At 33.5% G+C, this 24,946-nt stretch overlaps 1 protein-coding gene across 1 annotated transcript in view; it reads left to right on the forward strand.

Annotated features, from left to right (window-relative positions):
* LOC149411202 (ATP-binding cassette sub-family C member 4-like) overlaps nt 1-24,946 on the forward strand; it is a 125,493-nt gene that overhangs the window by 58,238 nt on the left and 42,309 nt on the right. Inside the window, exon 2 of the mRNA XM_089647686.1 lies at nt 13,557-13,691. Within this exon, the coding sequence (XP_089503812.1) occupies nt 13,557-13,691 (135 nt within the window). The remainder of the gene's footprint in view (nt 1-13,556; nt 13,692-24,946) is intronic.

Raw genomic sequence — 24,946 nt, forward strand, 5'->3', positions numbered from 1 at the left:
GACCGGCTGACATATATTTATGTGTGTGTGGTAATATATGTATTTATATATCGTATAGCTCAATATGGAATCCTCAATATAAGGTATACATAGATTTAGTAGAAAGTATACAGAATAAATTTTCGAAACATTTACTCAAGAAATAACAACAATACTATAAATAATATGTTAACTTTACAAAGAAGACGCACATTGTAGGACCTGTTGTTTCTACATAATCTGCTAAATAATAAAATAGATAGTCCCGAATTGCTATCCGTCATTGGTTTAAATGTTCCAACGAGGCGTACCAGGCACACTACACTATTTCATATTGAAGCCAACAATACCAATGCAGCAAACAATTCAGTAATTACTCGCGCAATCACAACATACACCCATTACGAAAAATTACTACATTTAGACATATTTCGTGATTCCTTTTTAACATACAAAACTAACTTATTAAATTTCTTAGCATGACATATTTCAAAAATATTTTCACATCATTTTTCAAAACTCCTATGTATTAACAGTCAATTACAATTCGTGAGCTTATTATAATTCTTGTTTTCAATTCATTTATTATTATCTATCCACACACTTCCTTCCTTTTATAACAATCTCAGGCGAAATTACGTAATGATATTTTATGGACACACGTAATAGGTACTACAACTATGTAATAACTAAAAATATCTAATTGTACTATGTATGTCTTAACAAATAAATAAATAAATTGCCCTGGGGATGGATCGCCATTCAGGAAAGACGGTTTTGGCATTTTAAATCGGTAGCACGCGTTCCGAATTTATTATTTCATTAATTGATTTATTCCAAATCTATCCTAGTACATTGCCAAGTTAGCATGCAATAACTACACTTAACTAGTTTACAGGTGTTTTTGAGGATGTACTCGTATATGTTACAGTCATAGTGATTAAATAGCTATTATACATAATGACTGGTCATTATATATAATAACAAAATTGTTTAGACAATGTGATAAATTAATAATTTTATCCGGATATTATCCATAATATCAAAGTTAGCCAAAGTAATAAATACGGTCCAACCATAGACATATGAATATTAGTAGACCTGCCCTAAGTGATTAAAAGCGTATTATCCCCACTCCCCATACCGGTTCCATTGGAGCCGGCTGTGCTCGCGTATGGCCTCAAGTGAAATTTGAAAACGTGACGTCATCATTCTTGTGCGAACTATGGTCGAGGCATCATCGGTTCATTTTACGAAATAACACGGCAAAATGTTGACTTGTACTATGAAAACTTGTAAAAATAGATGTGAAAAAGAGAATAAACCCAATTGTCGTATTACATTCCATAAGTAAGCATTATTTTACTTTATTTTAAGCTTATTCACACCGTATTATATGGATCAGTTTTAGAAACATATACTATCACATCACAATGTAGCGATTCTCAAGTTTGCTCATCGTTGTTTACTGGGGTAAGTAAATTATGAAACATTTGTAAAAGTGTCTTAATAAATACTCTGAAACTAACTACGACTCTGCAAACAGAAGAAATTTACTTTGCCGAATTTGGACTTCGCAAATTAGTTCATAACGTGGCGAGTAATTTGCGCTCCCATGTAAAAATGTCTATTCATTCAAAAGCAGATTTTACTTTTAAGAAGTAAATGGTGATATTATAATGCGAGATGCCTATTTACTGTCAGATTGATTTATTGACGAATCACAGTCAGCCTTACCCCCTTCGTTCTTCAACAGTTGATTTTACCCCTCGCCATTATCTTCTCGTCTATTAATTCCTATGTCTGTGGGTCCAACTGACTTGTTACCCCCTATCCTAACCTAACCAATAATAAACCAACCTAACCTAACCTAACCTATCATAACCCACAATATCGGATAGATTGGCATAACTACCGATGATTTTATACCAATTTACCGAGCACTTTTGATAATGTAATAACTTATTTATCGACGTACGATGGTAGCACTGGAGGTATTTTCTATTAATTGAAATTCCAAAACATCAGTCGGCTACGTAAAAGCTAAAAATACTAATAAATAAACAATATCGAAATGAGATAATATCTTTAATATACATTGCAATCCTCATAAACTTTTTGACAATAAATAGGGGGTTAATTGATTCATGTAGTTTTAAGGCGATACACTACCTTAAGAGGAAGCTAAAGCCAAAAATGTGTATATTCTTGGTAAACCTTATATTGTAGGTAATAGGCATTACAATCGCTTGACAAATGGAGTCTAGAATCGTTCGATTTCAAGCATAAAACTGTTTTTTATTTATTTTGTAAATAATTTTATAAGAAAGCAAAAAAGTTAATCAAGTGAAACTGTCACAGATAATCTTAGCTATTATACTGTATTTTTTTAAAGTTGTTTCCTTTACGCGTTGATTCATTTGTATTGAAAAAATATTGCTTTTAGTAGTTTACATCTATATTTTTAAATAAGTAATTGATTTATTTATTTGTATTCTACTCAAGCGAAACGATAGGAAAACCTTCAATCTATCTAAAGCATATTTTTGATATTCATAATGTACACCAATTCGTTATAAAGATTAATCAAAATAGTGATTTAGCATTAAGCTTCGACTTAATTAAATGAGACAGTTATTTTGCATACCGAACGCACTATAAAAAACTTGTGCATTTCAAAGGCCGCGCTAAAAGTTGCCGCATTTTTCTGCCGATCGTCAGAATCATATTCTGACAGTGCTCGCAAATAGCGAATAAATAAACGCTAGGTAACAAATAATTATAAGCAATAATTAGTCTCCCGAAATACTAATACAAATTGAAAATATCTCCCGAGTAAAAATAAATGCCTCCAACGGGAAATGAACCCGTGCCTTCTGATGTCCGGTCAGGTGCTCTGTAACCACTGAGCTATGTCGGCTTATTTCCAACCTGCCAAATAATTCAATATGTACTAGTACCTCAATCAACAATTACTTCTTATTATATTTTTTTCACCTGTAAACAACCAACATTATTTTTGTAGGAAAGGCTTTGTTAGTGCTAAATTTCTCACTAGATGGCGTCGAGACATATTATATCTTCATTTACTGATGAAATATTTTTGACTTGTCAAATATTATTATTTTTTAATGATAAACTAATGTTTATAAGACAAGGTTTTATGCATAGCATAAAGGATAACAAATAATTACAAGCAATAATCTTATAAAAACAACCTAAACTCAGTAAAAGTCTCGCAAAAAATTATTATAAAGGTAATACTTAAAAAAAACTGTACTTTTCCAACAAAATTGCTTTTTAAATTGTTTCCAATACCAAATATTGATGATATATTTAAGCAAACTTCCATTATAAAAATGTGTAAAGAAAAAATAACACAGAATATCAAGAATTTTACAAACTGATGAGAAATGGAAATCAATTTATTACGCCAATCTTTAAAACAACTCAAATGCAAAACCATTATATTTACCAAGCCATAAAAAACTACAATAATCTCCCTACCGAATTGCGCTGTATTACGAACCAACAAGAACAAATAAATAAAATCAAACTTTTGTTCCAAAAAAAATTATAGTAAAAAATATATTTTTACAGTAAAAAAATATATATACAGGGTGTCCGGAAACTCGTAGTACAAGCGGGAAACTGGTGAATCTACATCACATTTGGAGTCGATTTTGTAGTATATTTTTTTTATTTGAGCTTTCGTTATCGAGTAAATCGAGTTTGAAGTTGATTTTTTTTTTTTTTTAACAAATTCTTATAAATTATTACTGAAGATCAAAGTACCCAACTAATTAAAACTATTTGAAAGTAAAACAAATGAAGAAACTCGGATTTGAAGCATTATTTTGAAATCACCCTTCGTTTAACCCGGTGTAATCATAAAATATTTCTGCTCTGCAGGGTTAAAACATCTGTTATTCAACCCTAAACACCAGAAAAAACTTTAACCATATTAAAATAATAAAAAAAAATAATAATTAGTCGCTCGAAATATTCCTGTTGGCGGCATTTATTTTTACTCGGGAGATATTTTCAATTTGTATTATTACTTCGGGCGAATAATTATTAGATCTTCAGGAATCACTAGTGAGTGGGACAGTGAAAACTTTGAATTATTATATTATGCGTTATACTCATATGATGTACAAACATTTACCATAAGGGCTATTAAAAAAATAAAAATAAAATGGTTGATGGCCCAGCTATGTCTAAACTAAACCATAACCTCTTGACCTCTGAGTGTCTGTGTGTCTGAGTGTATGGGTGTCTAGTTGACCAAGTGACGGGTGACCACCGATCACCATGTTGGCTTGGTACCATCTCGCTTGTCCGTACCTGGCACCGTCAGTGAACAATTTCGTAATAACGAGTCTGTCTTCTCGAAATACCTGTTTAATTTTTTTGAATTCGTTTCTGAGAACCTCGTGGCGTTATGAATAATTTATCGATCGGAAAGGTAGAAATTAATTATAAATATACTCATTTTAATTCGGATTAACATCAATTCTTTACGTGCATACTCTTTATTATTATTCTTCGTGTAAGTTTATCATTGAAATTTTTATTTTTATTTTTAGTTTTGTGCTTTTTATTGGAATTAATTAAATATACCTAAGCCAGTTGGGATATTTTAATAGAATGACGAATATATCGATGACGTTGATGATTGACGACCTTCGTGGCAGAGCGGGTAGGTTCCTTGACTCCGGATCCAGAAATCACGGGTTCGAAACACAAAAATTTATAAATTTTTGCGAATGCTAAACTTTGGGGGTATGATAATATAAGAAAATATCTTATGAAATAATGTACAGCAAAGCGAGGGTCCTGGGTTGAAGTCCTAGATGTGACCGTATATTTTTCTGTTTTAAATTTTCGTTGAAGAATATTGTCGTCAATGATTCAATGAATAATTTCTAACTACCCAAAAATTGTCAAGTTCAAGAGTTCGGATAACAAAATGGCCACCCTTATATTTCAAATCTAGTGCTGCGTATAGACACGAGAAAAACGCACTAGCCAAGCCACGAATTAATTTGCGGTGTTTCGTTATTTTCTAAATGTAGCGGTCCAGCTCAGTACTTTAGCTCGCGTGTTTATACACATTCTTAAATAGAACAGCGTGGATCACGTGGAATAATACGTATTATCTCATGTGCGTAGTTCCAGAGAGGTTGATACTAGTAGGTACCAACCAATAATAGTATCAGTATCGCACTGGTTGAGGAACGCCATTCGGAAAAGTCTGAATAGCCGTGTTTTTACGAACCATCTTCTTTTTCATCTCCTTCCCCCCTCCCACTTCCTTCAGCCTAAAAATTTACCGTAAATTGGAGACGCCATAACTTCCCTGGGTATACCTCTAGAATCATTTGAGATTTTAGTAATACGTTCATCAGAAGTAATTAAAATAAACCCCACCGAAATATTAATTTTCTGGGCCTGCTAGGGCAAATTCCACCGTAGGTCCATCTTTTACGCCTGGCCGCGCTAAATATTGTTTTTACACGACATCACCACTTATGTCGTTAAGATTCCCACATTATTTTAGAGATTTGCCAGAGCAAATTCAACCTTAGGTCTGTCCAATACACCAGGGCCGCGCGTCGCATATTTTTGTGCACGGCTTATTCACTTACGTCGTTAAGAGGAAACTACAAGCCAAAAATGTATATATTCTTGGTATACCTTATATTGTAGGTACTAGGCATTAAAATAGCTTGACAAACGGAGTCTAGAAACGTTCGATTTCAAGCACAAAACTGGTTTTTATTTATTTTGTAAATAATTTTATAAGAAAGCAAAAAAGTTAATCAAGTGAAACTGTCACAGATAATCTTAACTGTAATACTGTACTTTTAAAAAGTTGTTTCCCCTACGCGTGCATACATTTCTATTGAAAAAATGTATTTTTTAGTAGTTAACATGTGTATTTTTTATTGAGTAATTTATTTTTTTTATTTTATTTTATTTTTTATTTGTATTCTACTCAAGCGAAACGATAGGAAAACTTTCAATTTATCTAAAGCATATTTTTTGGTATTCATAATGTAAACCGATTCTTTATAAAGGTTTATCAAAATAGTGATTTAGCATTAAGCTTCGCCTTAAGATTCCGTCTTTATTTTAGGGTGTTGTCTTGTCTTAATAAATCCATTAGAAAACTTGAACGTTCGTCGTTTTAATGAGAGATTTAGAATCTTCACATTAAACTTTCCCACACTGTACTGATATCACGAGGTTTAAATATCCGTTTATCCTTATAGCTAACCTACTTATCTGGACAATTATCTAACTATTTCCACCTGACAGTTAGTTAAAGTTTATCGTTATTATCAGAGATGTTCATGTTTTCCTGTTATTACACAAAACAGACTTCTTTATGATTTTCTGTTTCGCTATTGCTAATATAAACATACGCAGGCTGACTTTTTATATATTAAAGAAGAAAGAAGATGATGCTTTCGGACTTCGCTACTTAATAATAGAAGACGGGATTTTTTTCAGTGCAAAAATTCTGGGACTAACTACTATATGTATTCCTCATTACTTAGAATACTTACGGAAGGAATTAATTATACCGAGACAGTTGACATCTTCAATTTATTACTTAACAAATACAAAGGATTGTTACTGAGGCAGTTTAGTTTTGCATAATAAATACTGTATAATTTTTACTATTTATTTGTAAAACACACTAAAAATGGCGTTAGTAAATAAATAAATAAAACCTAAACTTATGGTCGTTTTACACGATCGGTTTTTTTCATACCGATCCCCATATGGAAACTATATCGGGAACCATATGAAAAATCTGTCTTAGGATTTCATACAAATAGTTGCCATTAGTTAAGGTATAGTACTTATGGATCGTGAAAAAATGGAAACCACTTAAACATTGCCATAGATCGCATGAAAGCATCGTCTGCCAGTTGCATTTGCCGTTACCATATCCAAATTATCAAAAATACATCCGAAATTCAATTACATATTGTCGACTTCAACGAAATCCCACTCTCATTCAGAACTCGCCATAATACTATAACATTTATATCTGAAATAAAAAGCTGGATACAAAACATAGGGAGATCAAAAAAGAGATAGAAAATAATATAATGACACTAAATTCAGACTGAAAACGAAATCACTCAACTGGACAGTGTGATATACAGGATTTTCCAATAAGAGGTGTTATTTTGATATTCAATCGTAAAAGATCAATGGTTTCGTTGCTTGTGTGGCACGTAGCGCCGTCTTGTTGAAATTAAACGTTCTCCTGATCAACACCATCCAATTCCGGCCATAAAAAATCATTAATCATTTCTCAATAGCGCAATCCATTCACCGTAACTGTTGCTCCAGCCTCATTTTCGAAAAAGTTAGGTCCAATGACTCCGCCGGACCATAAACCGCACCAAACAGTCACACGTTGAGGATAGAGAGGTTTTTCAACAATAACTCTTGGGTTTTCCGAGCCCCAGATGCGACAATTTTGCTTTTTAACGAAGCCACCGAGGTAGAAATGGGCCTCATCACTCAAGATGATTTGCATTTTATTCAATCAAGTGAATTTTAATAATTTAAAAAAAAAAAAATTATTAATGGCGTAGTTTCTACTTGTAAATGTCAAAAAATGACAGCTTCAAAAGTAACATCTACCGAAATAGCGGGGTATTCAAAATAACACCTCTTATTGGAAAACCCTGTAGAAAGAGCACTTCATAATACATTAATAAATACTTTGTATTATCCGTACTTGCAACGGGCAAAAAGCTAGTTTATTATTAAAACAATGTTTTAAATGTAAAACAATACAAACATGCATCATTTACTCAAAATACAGTTAATTAGTTATTGAGAGACGCAGTCGTCAGACAGTCCCCAGCAGGACTCTCTCGACGCAACGCTTTGCACTTGTAGTAGGAGGGATGGATTATTACGTCAGTCACTCCTGGACCCATTGACTCCCAGATTCCTATCCACCCCTCATACCTTTTTTCCTTGCCGGAACTTCATCTCCTTCCTTTTCCTTATACACGGAGAATACTTCCTGGTCAAAAATTGATAATTTATTAAAAAAATCTCTTCAATTTATTCGCATTCCTGTTAAAAATGGGATTGTACGCCATTAACGAATGAATTGATAGATATCCTAAAAAACTTTAAGTGAAATACCAATGTTTTTTCACGATGTTCGAACAAGTCCTAACATTTTTGATTTCTTCCTGATATTTTATTATTAAGACCAACGCAACACATATTCCAATATTGCTACAAATTTACCAACACTTTATCAGGAGGCGGTTAACAGTCCCATTTTTAACAGGATGAATAATAATTTGAAAAGATTTTCAATAAATCAGCATTACTCATTTTTCTCCGTGTAAAACCTACAGCCCCAAAGATTACATTTGCCCTGTGGGAAATTATTGTGTGTAAAGCCAAGGTAAAAAATGTGTACAGTGGTCCTTTACGTTAAAGTTTTCTGTGATATTAGGATGGCGAAATAATAGTCAATACTGTAATTACCAACACAATGTGTTATCCCGGATGACAGGAAACAATGAAGAGAGACCGGGCAACCATCCATACAAATTAATATATGTACAGTTGTCTCGCTTCCATTCTCGTAGAAACTTCAGAAGCATATTGTTATATTTCTGCTTACTAGCAGATTTAGTGTGTTGGGAACTCTTGATTAAGTAAAAGGTTCTTTACAATAATTTCGTCTATTTACGTTACATTACACGTATTTATAAGTCTGGATTTTACTATATTGTTCACTAACCGAGGGTTGGTAATTCTCTGTTTCTTCTAACTTGAAGTCTGACAAGGATACTCCACAGGCAATTGCTACACACTAGCGACATCTGTCAGACTCTGGAGTAAGCTTTATGGCTGGTGCCATCTATCGCTAGAATACCCAACTTTTTACCATACATCACACATATTCATTCAAATTAGATAAACAACCCAAAAATAACACCCTCTCCTGTAAATGGTATTCAATAGTCTGTTATTGGCGTGTCCGTGTGATTATATTTTCCTAGGATCAAACATGTCCAAATATCGAAATTTTATCCCGAACAGTTATTCTATTTATTTAGCCTTTGTAGGGCCTAGGAGTCCAAACCTTATATGTAAATTATCGGTGCCACCAGTTTTGTTTCAAATCCACTAATATTAAACACTTCTTGGAAAAGTTCAGCAACAAATCTGTAATCAAAATATTTCCGAATCGATTTCTAGAAAACATAATAAAATATCTTTATTATTTGTCAAATCAACAATTCTGAGAAGCGCTCGATAAAATAAAGTGTTTTCAGGTATATTACCTAAGTATGATTTTCAATCGAATTTGAGTAACCCCATTTCAACAAATTCAACAGTATAGCCAGTATAATCAACATTCAGATGGTCGATTATAAAATTATAAAAATCGTTGCCAGCAAATCACCGTATCTCTTATTATTTTTTAATGATAAACTTATGTTTATAAGACAAGATTTTTTTGTGCCTAGCACAAAGGATAACAGATTATTATAAGCAATAATAATTGATTAAATTAATTTAAATTACCATATAAATCACACCAAATCATCAAACCATCTTAAAAAACTAAAGAAAACTCAAAATTGGATCATAAAGACCATATTAAAGATCCCCGTAAGGACGCCAACTACTGATATTTTTAATCTGTTTGAGGTTCCAAGTTTACAAAAAATCTATGCTAAAAATATTCTAGTTCATCACTTGAACCAGAGGCAAACCCCTCTCACGATCATAAAACCAGAGCCAAGCAAACAGACATGCTAAATATTCCTAAATGTAATTCTACCTTTGGACAAAGAAACTCTGAATTTTTAGCAATAAAATTATATAATAAACTCCCTCTCAACATCAAACAAAGGAAAACGAAAAATAACTACATTAAGGACATCAAATCGTGGCTTAAGGAAATATCGGAAGAAGAACTAGCTAATATATTTAAAACATCATCTTAGTCGCTGAAAACGTATACTAACATATATAGTCCCCCCCAGCACAGGATCTCCTAGTGAGGAGGACTTCAATGATCTGTTTTAATTTTATATATATATATTTTATTTCATGTGCCATACAAAAATGTACCTAATTATTTAAAAAAGTAACTAAAAAAAAAAATGAAAATATCTCCCAAATAAAAATAAATGCCGTCAACGGGAATTTAACCCGCACCTTCTGATGTCCGGTCAGGTGCTCTTGACAACTGCTTCTTGTATTTTTTCACCTGTAAACAAACAACTTTATTTTGTAGAAAATCTAATCTATCTCTATAAGTCAAAATATTTCACCAACAAATGTAGATATAACATGTCTTTAAGCCATCTAGTGGGAAATTTAGCACTAACAAAGCCTTTCCTACAAAATAAAGTTGGGTGTTTACGGGTGAAAATATATAATAAGCAGTAATTGTTGATTGAAGTACACTAGTGCATATTGAATTATTTTGCGTGTTGGGAATAAGCCGACGTAGCTCAGTGATCCAGATCACCTGACCGGACATCAGAAGGTGCGGGTTCAATTCCCGGCGGTATTTATTTTTACTCGGGAGATATTTTCAATTTGTATGGATATTTCAAGCGACTAATTATTGCTTATAATAATTTGTTACCGTATATCCTTACATATCCCTTCTCCAAATCAAAAATCTTAACAGAAATAACAATAATAATTTTTCACTTGTTGCAAACACTTTGTGGGTAAACATAATGATAATAATTCAAATAAAATAACTTTATTTGAATACCACTTTATTGTATATACAACCCGAACCTTCATCAGGGTTAATAAAAACATATGCAATATAAAAACGTAAAATATAAAAAACAATATGTTTTTATTAACCCTGATGAAGGTTCGGGTTGAACTGAAACCGGTTGGTTATAAATATATACAATAAAGTGGTATTCAAACAAAGTTATTTTATTTTAATTATTACAATAATAATTGAATTATGTTTCTGGAGAATCAAGTTATGCAAAAAAACTCTATTTCAAAAGGAATCATTTACCGGTAAGTCTTGCAATCAAATCTTTCAAATAGGTATTTTTTAAATGGCATATAAAAAATATTAATAATTAATGTTTTAATATCTCCCTTTTTTCGTAACAAATAGAAATAATAATATCCTCACTGGGGTTTCCAGCGCTGAGGACTTCATTTACATATCATTCAAATGTATTTTTATGGATTATATATGATGTAATTAAATATATATTATGTAGTGTTTTTTTTCTTTTATGAGAGCACTAAAGTGGGCAAAATCACAATTTTTAGAGATATTGATATCTTGTTTTACCTTTGTCACGAGGAACAGTTAATAAATTACCCAATTTTCAACGTTTTCAGGTATTCCCCAGGGGTTAAATCTTGGTCCACTGTTGTTCCTCGTGGTTATTATACAAACGACGCTCTTTTACAGCCTTAAAACTTTATAAGGTTCTAAAAAAACTTAAAAACTCTATTACAAATGTTAAGATTTTAAAAATAAGATATCTTCTACGATTACTGGACGATTAATCTATCGTATAATCATTTAAATAATAAATAATTGATAGCCTTGGGGAAGATTGATGGAAAGCGAAACAGCGAGTAACGCCACAATTTGTGGTCTCTAAATCTACGTAACTGGTACGATTACAGTTCTGTGAGTTCTTCGGAGATGCAAGTCTTGTCATTTTTTTGTTATCCCAAACGCCGATTTTAGGTCCCTTTCAGCAAATTATCCAAATTCGACCAGTTGACAAGCATAAAAACATGAAAGTTGTGCTTTTCCGCTGATCACAATTTGACCAAAAGCTGAAACGAACCAAGAATCCTCATTTTTTAATGTAAGAAAAAAACGAAATGGCGCTGATTGGCCAATTGACGACCAAATTCTAATGAACCAATGAAGATAAGAAATACCACACAAGCATAATTGGTTTTATACACGGGTAATTTATTATTACTTAGTAACGATTATTACAATAATAATACAATGTCAAGGTCGATTTGATATTGTCCATAATAATAATTATATTCTAAGAAGTTAAACAACTTGTTAAATTGCCTGGTGACTTATTTATTTTTCCCTTTAATCGCAACTTATTAACATATGTTAATGAAGCAATAATGTCTAACACGTGATATATAACATTTTTTATAATATTGTTTAATATTCATTGTTTCACTAATATTTATAATAAGGCGTTACGGTGGTCATTTTTATATTATTTCTAGACCACTTTGGATTACATTCGTGACACAGCAATTTTTAGAGTGGAAAATTATACTTAGATCAGAAACAGAGGTCACAAAAAATTCGTAAATTATGTCATTTGCTTTAATGCATACAAATTGCAATTGGCAGGATATTGTATTATTTGAAGACGGACGTACTTAGTAATGCAATGAGGTATTCAAGAAACAATTATGATGTATTTTACAAGTCAATTTTAATGGTAAACTAATGTTTAAGAGAGGTTTTTTATGCATAGCACAAAGGATAACAGCAATAATTATTGGCCTGAAAAAACTATATAAATTGAAAAAAAAAATGTCGCTGACGGGAATTGAACTCGCAGCCTTCTGATTACCAGTCAGTTGCTCCACCAATTATATACACATTGGGTAGATAATATTTTTTATTGATTAATAAGTTGATTTTGCTTTATATAAATACTAGGATTGAGTAAAACAATTTATCTGAAAATAACTTCGAACGATCAATGATCAATATAACATGGATCGAGAGATGTCATATTTCTAGTACGCCTCTTTAGTCCGCTCTGTCATTCGGTTCCATGATAACTCAACACAGTACCTATTCAACACACCTTTAAAAAGTGATATAAAGTCATTAAAAACGATGATAAAAAATAAAAAATTTACCTAACCTAACCTAACCTACTTAACCCAGTTAATTAAGTTTTTGTTTCATCACTTTCCATGACATCATATAACTTTTTAAAGATGTGATGAATTATCATTTTGATGATTTATCATTTAATAATTGCATCCCCAAGATTTTTATTCTCGAGTTAAAATTAAATTTGTTATAAAAGCGAAGGCTCACAGCCTAATCGTCGCTAGAGGGTGTCGAGGAAATCAAACGCTATATTTTTATTTTATATAGGTATATATATACATTACAAACAATACAAACAAAATGAACCTTTGTCTGTCCAACTGGGAAGGATTCCCGTTTCAGGACAGCCAAATTGTGTTATTAATTATTTAGAAATAATATTCTTACAATGGAATGGCGATGCTGTCAAAACAAATTTTGAGAACATTGTTGATTGCATTCGAAGTGACAAAATGGTTTCTTCATCCTTGAAAGAATCGCAAAGATTTAATTTATTACCAGGGTCAATTTGGATAACATTAGTAATTGCATTCAGAACAGATGAATGGTTTCTTTCGGGACATCACAAGTCTGAGATTCTTTCCAGGGCATTTTGGAGAACATTTACAATTGTATAGTTAGTTTTTTATTATTATTATTATTTTTTGGTAATAGTGTGTTTGAATTGTTTCAGAAACTGGTACAAAGAACTCGCCCGCGCCAAGGCCAAGGGGAAGAAGCCCGCGCTATGGAGAGCGCTGTTCTGGACCTTTATTTGGGGGTACCTCATCGACGGGGGGCTACTCTTCGTACAGATGATGTTATGCAGGTAGGAATTAAGGCATTATATCCTATCATGTCATCATAATTAATTTGCATGTGAACCCTTTTGGTTGATAGTGCATATTTGACCCTTGCCTATTATGTGCTAATCAAATTAGAAAGAGTCGATATTATTTCTTGTATTTTCTTAACATCATATGGTCGGACATTTTACCGCCAAATTGGGGGCGAAGCGCGGATGTTTTTTTTTAATTTTAGTGCCAAAATTAGACTTTCCGCAAAATATTCATATCTTATGATCTATTTGATATTTTCATATGAAACTTTCAGTGTTTTACTTTAAAAAGATGTCTCTATACTCTTACTTAGCAATGTATGTGTAGATAATTCGTATTTTTACGAACAAAAACTTTCTACTTTCTTGGGAATCATAGAAAAAACAGTATTTCACAATCGAAATAACATTATTCATACAAAATTATTACAAAGTTATTTAGAAATTTTCAATACATATAAAAAAACTATAACCTAATAGTGCTTCAATGTGTGATAGCGTTCGAAACACTTTCCTTTATGCAGGGCCACATTGCAAAACTTGCACATGTACCGCATTTCACTGCGTAGTTTGTGAGCGGAACATACGCGACAACAATTTTATTTTTTTGTTGTGTTTCAAACTCATTGTATTGACAGGTAGATAGATCGGGTATCGCCGACAATAGAAAACACATGACCCCGCACCCAATTAGAACCCCTTTTTTACAAGTTTCCCGCTACTTACCGCTTTGCGCAACAAAACGAGTAAACTCATCTCCCGCGTCTTACTGTAAAAAAGCGTATGACGAGTTTTCTCGTTTCCCGCAAAGAATGTGTTAAGAACAGGTTTTCGAGGAACTTTTTTTGTATCAAAAAACAGAATAACGTATTATTTTTGAAGGAATCCGTTATTTAGTAATCCACAATTTCGCTCGCTCCTCCCATATTCATATTTTGACATTTCTAATGCATATTGTTTTATATTAAATTTCTTATAAAATAAGGAACTGCAGTCCATTTCCGTTGTTGTTATAGTTAGTTTTAATAGTGAAATAATTTCAAAAGTTTTCATTTATCGGGTCTCCAAAAAACGCATCAAATCTATAGACCTGACCCGTGACCAGTTTACTAGAAAAATCTACATTTTTTTCAACCGGCTCTGTATTTTGTATGGGAGTCAGGACATTTTTTTATTCTTAAGATTACCCACTGTAAATATCGAAGAACACGAGATAAAATTTCATCTCTTCACTAATGTTATGGCATTGAATCAAAGTGCAAAAATGCATCCATGATCGCACCTGATAAACAATTTAAGTATCGGTGTTTAAAAACCTGCATTAAAATATTTTCATCATTGGAAAATGCCGTGTTTAGGTCCGATTTAGCTTTTGAATAAATTGTGATCAGCAGAAAAGCTTATATGTAAATGATTATTTTTTGGTAAACTAATGTTTTTTTTAAGACAAGATTTTTTATGCATAGCACAAAGGGTAAGAATTATTTTTATGAGCAATAATTATTAGCTTGAAACACTCATCCACATTGAAAAATCTCCCGATAAAAGATACATGACGTCAAATTCTAGTTGACAAGTTCTAGTATTTTCAAATTCTAGAAAAGTTCTAGAAAATTCTAATTGACAAGTTCTAGTATTTACACCAAAAAATGTAGACAATTTGTCTTGACGCCATCTAGTGAGAGAGTTAGAACTTACAATGCCTTTCTCATATAAAATAAAGTTGGTTGTTTCAGGTGAAAAAAATGTAACAAGGAGTCATTGTTGAATGAAACACTAGTATATATTGAATTATTTCGCGGATAAGAGATAAGCCGCCATAGCTCAGTCGACCGGAAATCGAAAGGACACGGGTTCAAGTCCCGTTGGCGTCATGTATCTTTTATCAGGAGATTTTTCAATGTGGATGAGTGTTTCAGGCTAATAATTATTGCTTATAAAAATAATAGCTTGTATGTATGTGCAGATTTTGACAATGATATTGCATATTTTGGCAACGATAGTGCATATTTTGGAAATGACAATGCATATTTAGGCAATGATCGTGCTTATTTTGGCAATTACAGTGCATATTTTGGCAATGATAGTGCATATTTTGACTTTTATAGTACATATTTCACCCCTTTGATAATACACGATGTATTAAAAACAAATACATGCTTAAATTAAAGATAATAAGTATTAAAACTGAAAGCATACTCATAAAGTTAGTAGACAATTTATAAACACACGAATAAAGTCAATTAACCTTGACTACTTATGCTAAAAGGTAGATACTAAATTAAACATCATAGCCAAAGATATTGCGTTCAATGGTAATGAACATGAAAGTCAATGCCACTGCCAATGCAGGCCAATGCAACTGTGTTCAGAGCTAATGAAAACTAGATTCAATGGTGCACGATTCAAAATAAACACTGGGAACCTTACATTAACATTTTCAAGCCACGCAAAAGACTTATTTTCGGTGGTCAACAAGTTGTTATTTAAAGAGGGAAACTGCATTGTAAGGGGTAATCATATTCAAGGTCAAAATGTAACCTTCACGTCAAAGTGCCTGTTAAATTTCTTGAAAACCAGATACCCCGATAAATAAAAACAAGGTCATGAATACAACGTGCCGAAATTATCACATCAACTTTAATATAATCCTCTTCGATTAATTATTATACGCAGGTAGATTCCCTTATTCTTACGGGGGATTGCAATCTTTGGATCCACGTCAGGTGGAAATGAAGTGTTTCTTTTACTAGTATTTCAATGACAGATGTCCTCAAGAACTAAACTCATTGATCATTTAGGCACAGCATTATACGTTGCACGGCAGTCAATTCTAAATGTAAACGGGCCGTTTTGTTGTTGAATGATTTGATGACTGTTATGTTTGCTGCCTCGTACACAATTAAATGATTTGATGGCTGTTTTGTTTGCTGTCTCGTACACAATTGAATGATTTGAAGACTGTTTTGTTTGTTGCTTCGTACAAAATTGAATGATTTGATGACTTATGTTTGTTGCCTCGTACACAATTGAATGATTTGATGACTGTTATGTTTGTTGCCTCGAACACAATTGAATGATTTGATGACTTATGTTTGTTGCCTCGTACACAATTGAATGATTTGATGACTTATGTTTGCTGCCGCGTACACAATTGAATGATTTGATGACTGTTATGTTGGCTGCCTCGTACACAATTGGTTAAAATACCCTATAAGGGAAGATATCTGCTCGAAGGCCTCCATAGTTGAGTGGTTACGAGGCTTGGCTACGAATCTGTGGGTCGCAGGTTCAAATCTCGGCACTCCTCTACGTTCCAGAAAGGTACCTAGTTACTTTCAGTATGGTCCTGGTGAAAGACCACCATTGAGAATTGAAAGTTGGATTGGCTTGGGTTCCCCACTTTCCTCTTTCCTATGTTCCCCTGCACACTACCTTTAACCTCACAACATACCCCGACTGGGAATGCTATAGTTTGACTAGCTCCAGACGATTGGGACCAGTTGGGACTCTTGAGCGGTACTCACATAGAAGTACATCTAAATAAGCAAATAATTCCTGACGTTCCTATTCTTCTTCTTCATTCCTCCCCGACTTATTTCACCACCCTGACAACATCCCAAAATAGGGATCACCACAATAAATGTACAAAAAAGTACAATGAGTGATACTGGTCAGACCTATTCCATGCGTCCCCTTCTTTATCTTATTTGTGATGCTGCCGTTTAATGGCTGTGAAGGAAGGGTCACTGCTCGCAGGGTCCGGAGAAGATAGAGGGTAACGCACTTGACGCCGCAGTAATACCTTGGTAATACTGACATCTTGTACATACAGAACCCCGTTAAGTGAAACGTGCTTTCTCCTAGAACACAGCTCTTGATTAACCGCGTGCTTAAAACAAAGATTGGCGATGCAATGCAGAGTAATACAAAATCAACATTATACATATTTTAATTGAATACCTACTGCTAGTGGAACACATCTTTGCGTATGCAATTTTCGAATCTTTTAGTTAGCCTATAAAAAATGATTTGAAGTGCAAAATTTTCTTTTCGCCACAGAAAATGTTTGGAGAGTTTTTTTTCTAATATTTTGGAAAATCGTGATATTCGTGTAGCCACGATAAAATTGTGTTGTGGGCAAAAATAGTCCCGATAGTCCCAAAGTGATTTCGATTGTCTCTTCTGGTGAATTGATCAAACTCAAATATCGAATTTCTTTCGAGAAAAATGTATTCAATTGCCTATTTGCGGTCTAGTGGTCAAAAGTAATTTCAAACCGTCATAGATCACATTTCTAGGGATTAGTTGTTCAGCGGACCTACTCGTAGATAATCGACAAACGCCGAACAAACTAGATGTTATAAATTAACATCATAGATTTGTAAATTAACTTGTCCGAAGATGCACGAAGCGCAGCCGATGGATTTACTTACTAACAAACGAGTTTTAAATTTTACATAACAGGTAGACAACCATTGAGGTATTTATTATAAATGGTTGTTTATCAGTCGTGTAAAATTGAAATCATATTTATTATATGTAAAGGGGTTAATTTTTTAAATCACAATTTTTCTAATCCATTTTCTTAAAATTATGATTTAAAAAATATTATCTTATATATGCAACACTTTACTTGAGTCTACTGGTATCGAACACAACGGTGCTTTCTTTGTTATACTACCCTGAAGAAGGAACGTTTGTGTTCGAAACGAGTGGGTTTTACACATATTGTGGTGTATACTAAGATATAAAATTATGTATTATAATACTTTAAACGGAGAATGCAAAAAAAAACACTATATTTTCAACGAAATTATCGTATTTATGACTATTACAGTTTAAAAAGAATTAAATTGGTAAGAACTTAATTGAAACAAATGCTGACCTTGAACACGATGATATTTATACATGAAATAATAAACAACAAAAAACTAAATATTTAGAAAGAATACAACAAGAACATTCACACACATAATACTAGAACGTGCAAAATGAAATTATCCAATACACAAAATAGTTTAATACACAAAAGAATATAACCAGAAACCATAAAGTCTGCATTAAATTGCAATAAATAGTAAAAATGTAACAATTCGCTAATGTAATCTCTATGTAAATAAAAATCTAAAAATTGTTCAAAATCTTACATTTCGGTTGCATTGGAATACGCGCGTTTTTTATATACCTATATTATATAAATGTCATAACAGGTAAAAACATGCTTATATTAAAATGAATAAATTGTGAAATAACACTTATTAATCTAATTAAATTTACTTGCGGACGCCGGAATTTGAACGCGCAACCTTCAAATAAAAAGATAAGATTGGTTTTGGTTAGGTTGGGTATGGTTAGTCATGCTAAATAAGGTAAGGTTATTTTTTGTTTGTGTAATTTGTAAAACCCCACTTAATTATTTTAAAGTAAATGTTATTTAATTAAATCGAGTATTTTAATTTGTATTATTATGACAGCTGTATCGGCGTTTAATGCCATTATCAAACTGTGGTAACGCCACACCGAGGCGTCTTATTTGAACAATTTTATTTACAACCATCGCATTTTTATTTCTATGATGTTCATTTTCAAGTTTTGTGAAAGTTCTGTTCAAGTTATATTATTATTTCAATTTTGTAAAGCAAATTTTCACAAAGGTTTGAACTTAACTTTGAAATTTGGCGAATTGTTCAAATTCTGTGAAACAACCAAATATTTGGTTTTTTGTTAAATGTGTGATTAGTTTCCGTAAATTTAACCAAAATACCTTGTCTTTCTTTAAGTAAAGGTTAGGTTAGGTTAGTTTTATCGTCATTTTTCTTCAATATTCTGTTTGATATCCACGTGGATTAACCGCGCTTCTCCCTAATCCATGCCATTTAACAGAGTAACCACTGTAGTTTAATGCTCAAAGCCGAAGATAGCAAGTTATTTATTGCAAGCAAACTGGTTATATTTCTTACGAGCGATTCTCTACCTCCCAACGGCCTTGTCACTGGCGCTGGCCTGTACACACTGAATACGTAATACGCACTAGAAATGCCTTTCATGGAAATTTTAATGGAAAGCAATGTCGACACTTTGATCTTTTAGTCGTTTGGTTCTAGACCATTTAACACGCGCTGTGTCTCTCTTACACTTCGCACATCACCATTCCGAAATGAAAATTCCATAGGCCCGGTATATCAGTTGATTTTATGCTCGGCTTAGTTGCAATGTCGAGCGAATAGCAGTTAGGAATATAATCCGTATACATGTAGGTCGTAAGCCTAGATATCGGTAACATTACACTTATTTTCTATGATTTTAATAGAGGAAAGTGCTTCATTTTTCTATGCAAAGCTAAATTACTGTGAGTGGCATATCTATGCTCTCTACTGTCGTCGGGAAATAGAGAACTTTCAAATGTCAAATGTTTTAGTCGGGTTTAATTTACGAGTTGATTTTGTGATAAAGTTCCCCGCTTCGATCATTATGGTGCTATGTGGGTGGATACTAATTTTAAATAGCATTTGTTTTACTGGAGTCAACGCACTATTCATGAAATTATAACAAACTAACCACTGAAAACACTCTCCTGACATCCCTTTAATAATACCTTACCAGACTATTTGTCTATTTTAGATAGATTATCAATTAATGACATCTACATTCCTCATCGCTCGATGAATATAACAGTCCATACAAATAAAATTAGTCAACTTACGAGAATTTCGGTGAGATGGAAGCTCATAATTACTCACGTAAACGTCATATTTGATAAATGTTTCTGATAGCGCCTTAACGTCTAGAAAGATAACTATTCTGAGGCGTATCAAGGATTAAGAGGCCGATTTAGCCCGCTTAAATTTGAGCGAGGAATGTCGCACAGCCAGGATCCGTACCAACTGATATACCGGGCCATAATGATGATGAATCTCGGTTCTGTATTTGAAATTTAAGCAAGGAATGGACTGACTTTTGGATCACAAAAAACGCTAACATCGCATTTCTTGTGTTTTCTTTATTCTGTGCCCGTATAGAATACACCGTATAATATGGTCCCGTCTGTAGGTCCATGTTACATGCACACCGACACTGAAGACATAATAGTATACCGATATAAGTAAATTAATGCAAACACTTGGCTATACTTCATTATGTTAATCTTCTACCACAAAACAAATTCAAATTGCTAATAAAATATCACACTATGAAAAAGAATTAAAATTGTGGATGAATGAAAGTGGCGAATTGATGGATTGATTTTTTTTCTACTGTAATTTCTATTATACAGGGATTTCCAATAAGAGGTGTTATTTTGAATAGCCCGCTATTTTGGTAGATGTTACTTTTGAAGCTGTCATTTCATATAAAAATAATTTATATACATATTGTATGAGACAAATGTACTATAAACATTATAACCACTTCATTTTTCTGTTGTTTCATACAAAAATCATTAGCTTCATAATTTTTTTTCATATTGCCATCGGAACCTTTGGTTTCATAGAGATGTACATTTTAAGTATTATGTGGTTAACTTATGTATAGAAAAATTTGAGATTTTAGTAATACGTTCATCAGAAATAATTAAGCCTTCATTGTAATTAAACCTAACTTAACCCGGTTCGAGGTACGCCAACGTCTATCATCTAATACTTAGGTAATTCTGTAGAAACAGAATGTTTCTGTTATCATTTGGCAAGTCAAATTACTTACATCAATTGACTATCAAAATAAATGGTAAAATAATTGATCACCCGGTATTGTTTGAAGACGTTATCATTATCGAAATGCAATTAGTATCGTTTACGTGCCAATGAAATGACCTGAAAATCTGAATTTAAAAGTCGAGGTCGTCCGTATCATGAACAATTATACTAATATATTATTATTGCTTCATTACTTGCTGCCGGATCGTTGCTTCTAGGCCCTACGGCGACTTTTGTAGACTGTTACATATGTAGTAGGTACCATTTGTTTACTTTTATTTTTGTTACATTTTGACCTTTTTACCAGAGGCGTGCTGTGTCTTAATCTGATTCACAAAAATCATTTTTCTAAAATATACAATAAGAATCGAAGCGTTGCGACCTTTCGATGAGTTCTTTGAAATGACTTTAGCCTTGTCTGCATAGCCATACCTCTCTCCAAACTACCTTCAACCTCACAACATACATTAATAAAATTGGGCATGCCACTATCCTACCAGCTCTAGACGTTTAGAATCAGTTGAGATTATTGTGCTGTATATTGTAATATTGTAACTAAAAAAAAATATCGCAGGTTAGTCTGAATTCTTGACAATCAGTTCCAATTTTTGAAAATGATACTTACGAAAACGCAACTTTCTCAACCTAAGCCAGCTCAAAACAATCTACTATGCACTTTGTCAATCTTTAATAGAATATGGTATCATAGCATGGGGAGGAGCAAACGCTGCCGCCATTGATCCAATATCTAAAGCTCAGAAACGTATAATAAAGATTATCCTCAAACTACCAATCACAAGCAGCTCGGATGAAATCTTTAAGAAAATCTGTGTTATGGACATTAGGCAACTTTATGCCAAAAACATACTAACATACCTCTTCAAACACAAAACTACTTTTGACAATATCCCAACTGTTCGTGATACTAGAACCAAAGGACATAATTTCTTACAAATCCCTTTCGCTAAAACAACTTTTGGCCAGAGAAATTTTAGATATTTTGCAACAAGGCTATATAAGGCTGGCCGCATACATACGTTTTCCGTATTCGATTTCCGAATTCGTTTTCCGTATACGGAATTCCATGAGACTAGCGCAAACGTTCGTTTTTCTTCATTCGGAATGTATAAACGTCAGTACCAGTGTTGCCAACAAGGGCGATATATCGCCATTTAGGCTACTCAGAGCGAGAATCGGCGCCGAAAAAATCTAAAAGGCGACTGGTCGCCAATTAAGCTACTTCAAAAACATCAATTTTAAACAGTCCCGAAATTCTCTAGCCACCCCCCCCCCCCCATGAAATTTATTTTTCTGGGGACAAATTTTATATTTTCTTGAAATTCTCTAGCCACCCCCCCCCATGAATTTTTTTTATTTTTATTTTCACGTAAAAACATCAATTTTAAACATGTCCCACCTAACAGCAAATTCGGCTACTTTACGCTACCTTATGTATGAGAAACGGCGATATTAGGTCAAGATCCGTTGGCAACACTGAATTACGAACGGAAATTTCCGTACGTTTGCGTCGGCACAAACAAACTGTATGCAATAGCTGCGTTCCACATGACGTCATTAGGTTTTTTCCATTCGGTTTCTCCGAACGCGCCGGCTCGCATTCGGAACGTGCGTAAGGAATTTGTTCCGTTCGGAACTAAAACGAACGTGTGCGGCAGTTAATGTATTTTCTACTGATTCCGTGCATTCGATTCGGATGTCCGAATACGGAAAACGAATTCGGAAATCGAATACGAAAAACGTATGTATGCGGCCAGCCTAATGCTCTCCCACTAGCCATTAGACTGGACGAATTTTTCTCGAAATATAAAACAGACATCAAGTCTTGGATCATCAGCCAAGACAGATCCAAGATCAAAAATTTTATAAAAATCCCTTCATAAGTATGTACTCCAACTAGATGCTGATTAACAAATTTATCATTTATTATTATTATTTATTATTTTTTATCTTTTTCACAATGTCATTTAATGTAATGAAATATTTTATGTATAAAAAAATATGTAACATTAATTTATGTATCAATTACGTCTGTCTCGACACAGGTTTATCCTAGTAAGACAGACATCGAAAAAAAAAACCTGTAATAAAACTTTATATTGATAATAAAAAATAAAAAATGATTTCTGCTCAAATATTATATTATAAATGGGTACCTACCTACTTTGTCGCTTGTCTGAATTTTTCACACAATCTATTCCAATTTTGAAAATTACATTTAAATTCAAATCAAATACGAGTTCATTGAACCAGATTTATCACACATACAAACAAAAACTGTTCCATGACAAATCAGAACAGAAACAAATTTAAAATTGACAGAACACTTTTGAAAAGTTATAAACAAAAAAAACTAGCCTAACTAAACTAGTTGTTCAAAAGTTTTCTGGTTTGTCCGGTTGCCAAAAAACTAGAAATTGTTTATTATTTCAAGTCGTCAGACTTGTATGAATCTTCAATTAATTTATTCTATTTGTATGCACTTTTTCCGTACGTTTTAATGTCCTAAAAAATCGGATACATTGCTAAAATATGACTGCACGCCACTGCCAATAGGGAAAACTTGTTTTTCGCTTGGGACGGTCTCTGAACAACAAGTGATTGCTTAGCATCTAACATTGATAAATAATCTGAAAATCCCCCCACACTTACACCGGTTAGTAACTGAGTGGAAAAATGCGTCACGCCGGCGTTGTGGGTTCAAGTCCTCTGTTAGCCAACTTCTCCATCATTGCACGACAATAAAAATTTCCGTAAGTAATAATGATATTTCGCATGTAGATTTTTTTTAATTATCAGGAGGGCTTTGAAGCAGAGAATGGACGGTTATCTCGAGAGTATTTCCTCCTGGGGTAAATATAATCTCGTCGAATTTAATGTTTCAAAGACCCAATCCTGTCTGATTACGTCTAAAAGGGATCCAAATGATAATCTAGTCTCCTTCAACGGAAGCCATCTTCCGAACAGGCCTTCCATTGATATGCTTGGTGTAACTATAAGTGACCAGCTCAGGTACGGGGGCTCCATCGCAGCTAGAGTAAAGTTGGCCTCTCAGAAGCTGGGCGTACTGTACAGGGCCCGCAGATACTTTAATAGTACACAACTGCTCACCCTGTACAAATCGCAAGTGCGCCCTACTGTCGAATTTGGCAGCCATCTCTGGTCTGGAGCCCCAAAATACCTGAAAAAAACCCTTGACTCTGTGCAGAAACGGGCGGTCCGTTTGATAGATTCCCCAATCTTAACAAACGGACTGCAATCTTTAGAGCACAGGCGTCAGGTAGGTATGCTGTCCTTGTTCTATCGGTATTACAATGGAAGATGCTCTGAAGAACTAGCGTCATTGATCCCTTCGGCACCGGTGCGTAGTCGGGATACACGCCAAACGCGCGCCCAACATTTGTACACAGTTGACACTTGTCACATGAGAACGGGTCGCTTCTACGATTCGTTCTTAAGTTCAACAGCTCGGCTGTGGAACGAACTGCCGGCCTCTGTGTTTCCTCCCTCCTACAACATGGGACTCTTCAAGAC

Source organism: Hesperophylax consimilis, chromosome 26 (assembly GCF_061612785.1).
Source record: "Hesperophylax consimilis isolate HC1 chromosome 26, BYU_Hcon_1.0, whole genome shotgun sequence".
Lineage (NCBI taxonomy): Eukaryota > Metazoa > Arthropoda > Insecta > Trichoptera > Limnephilidae > Hesperophylax > Hesperophylax consimilis.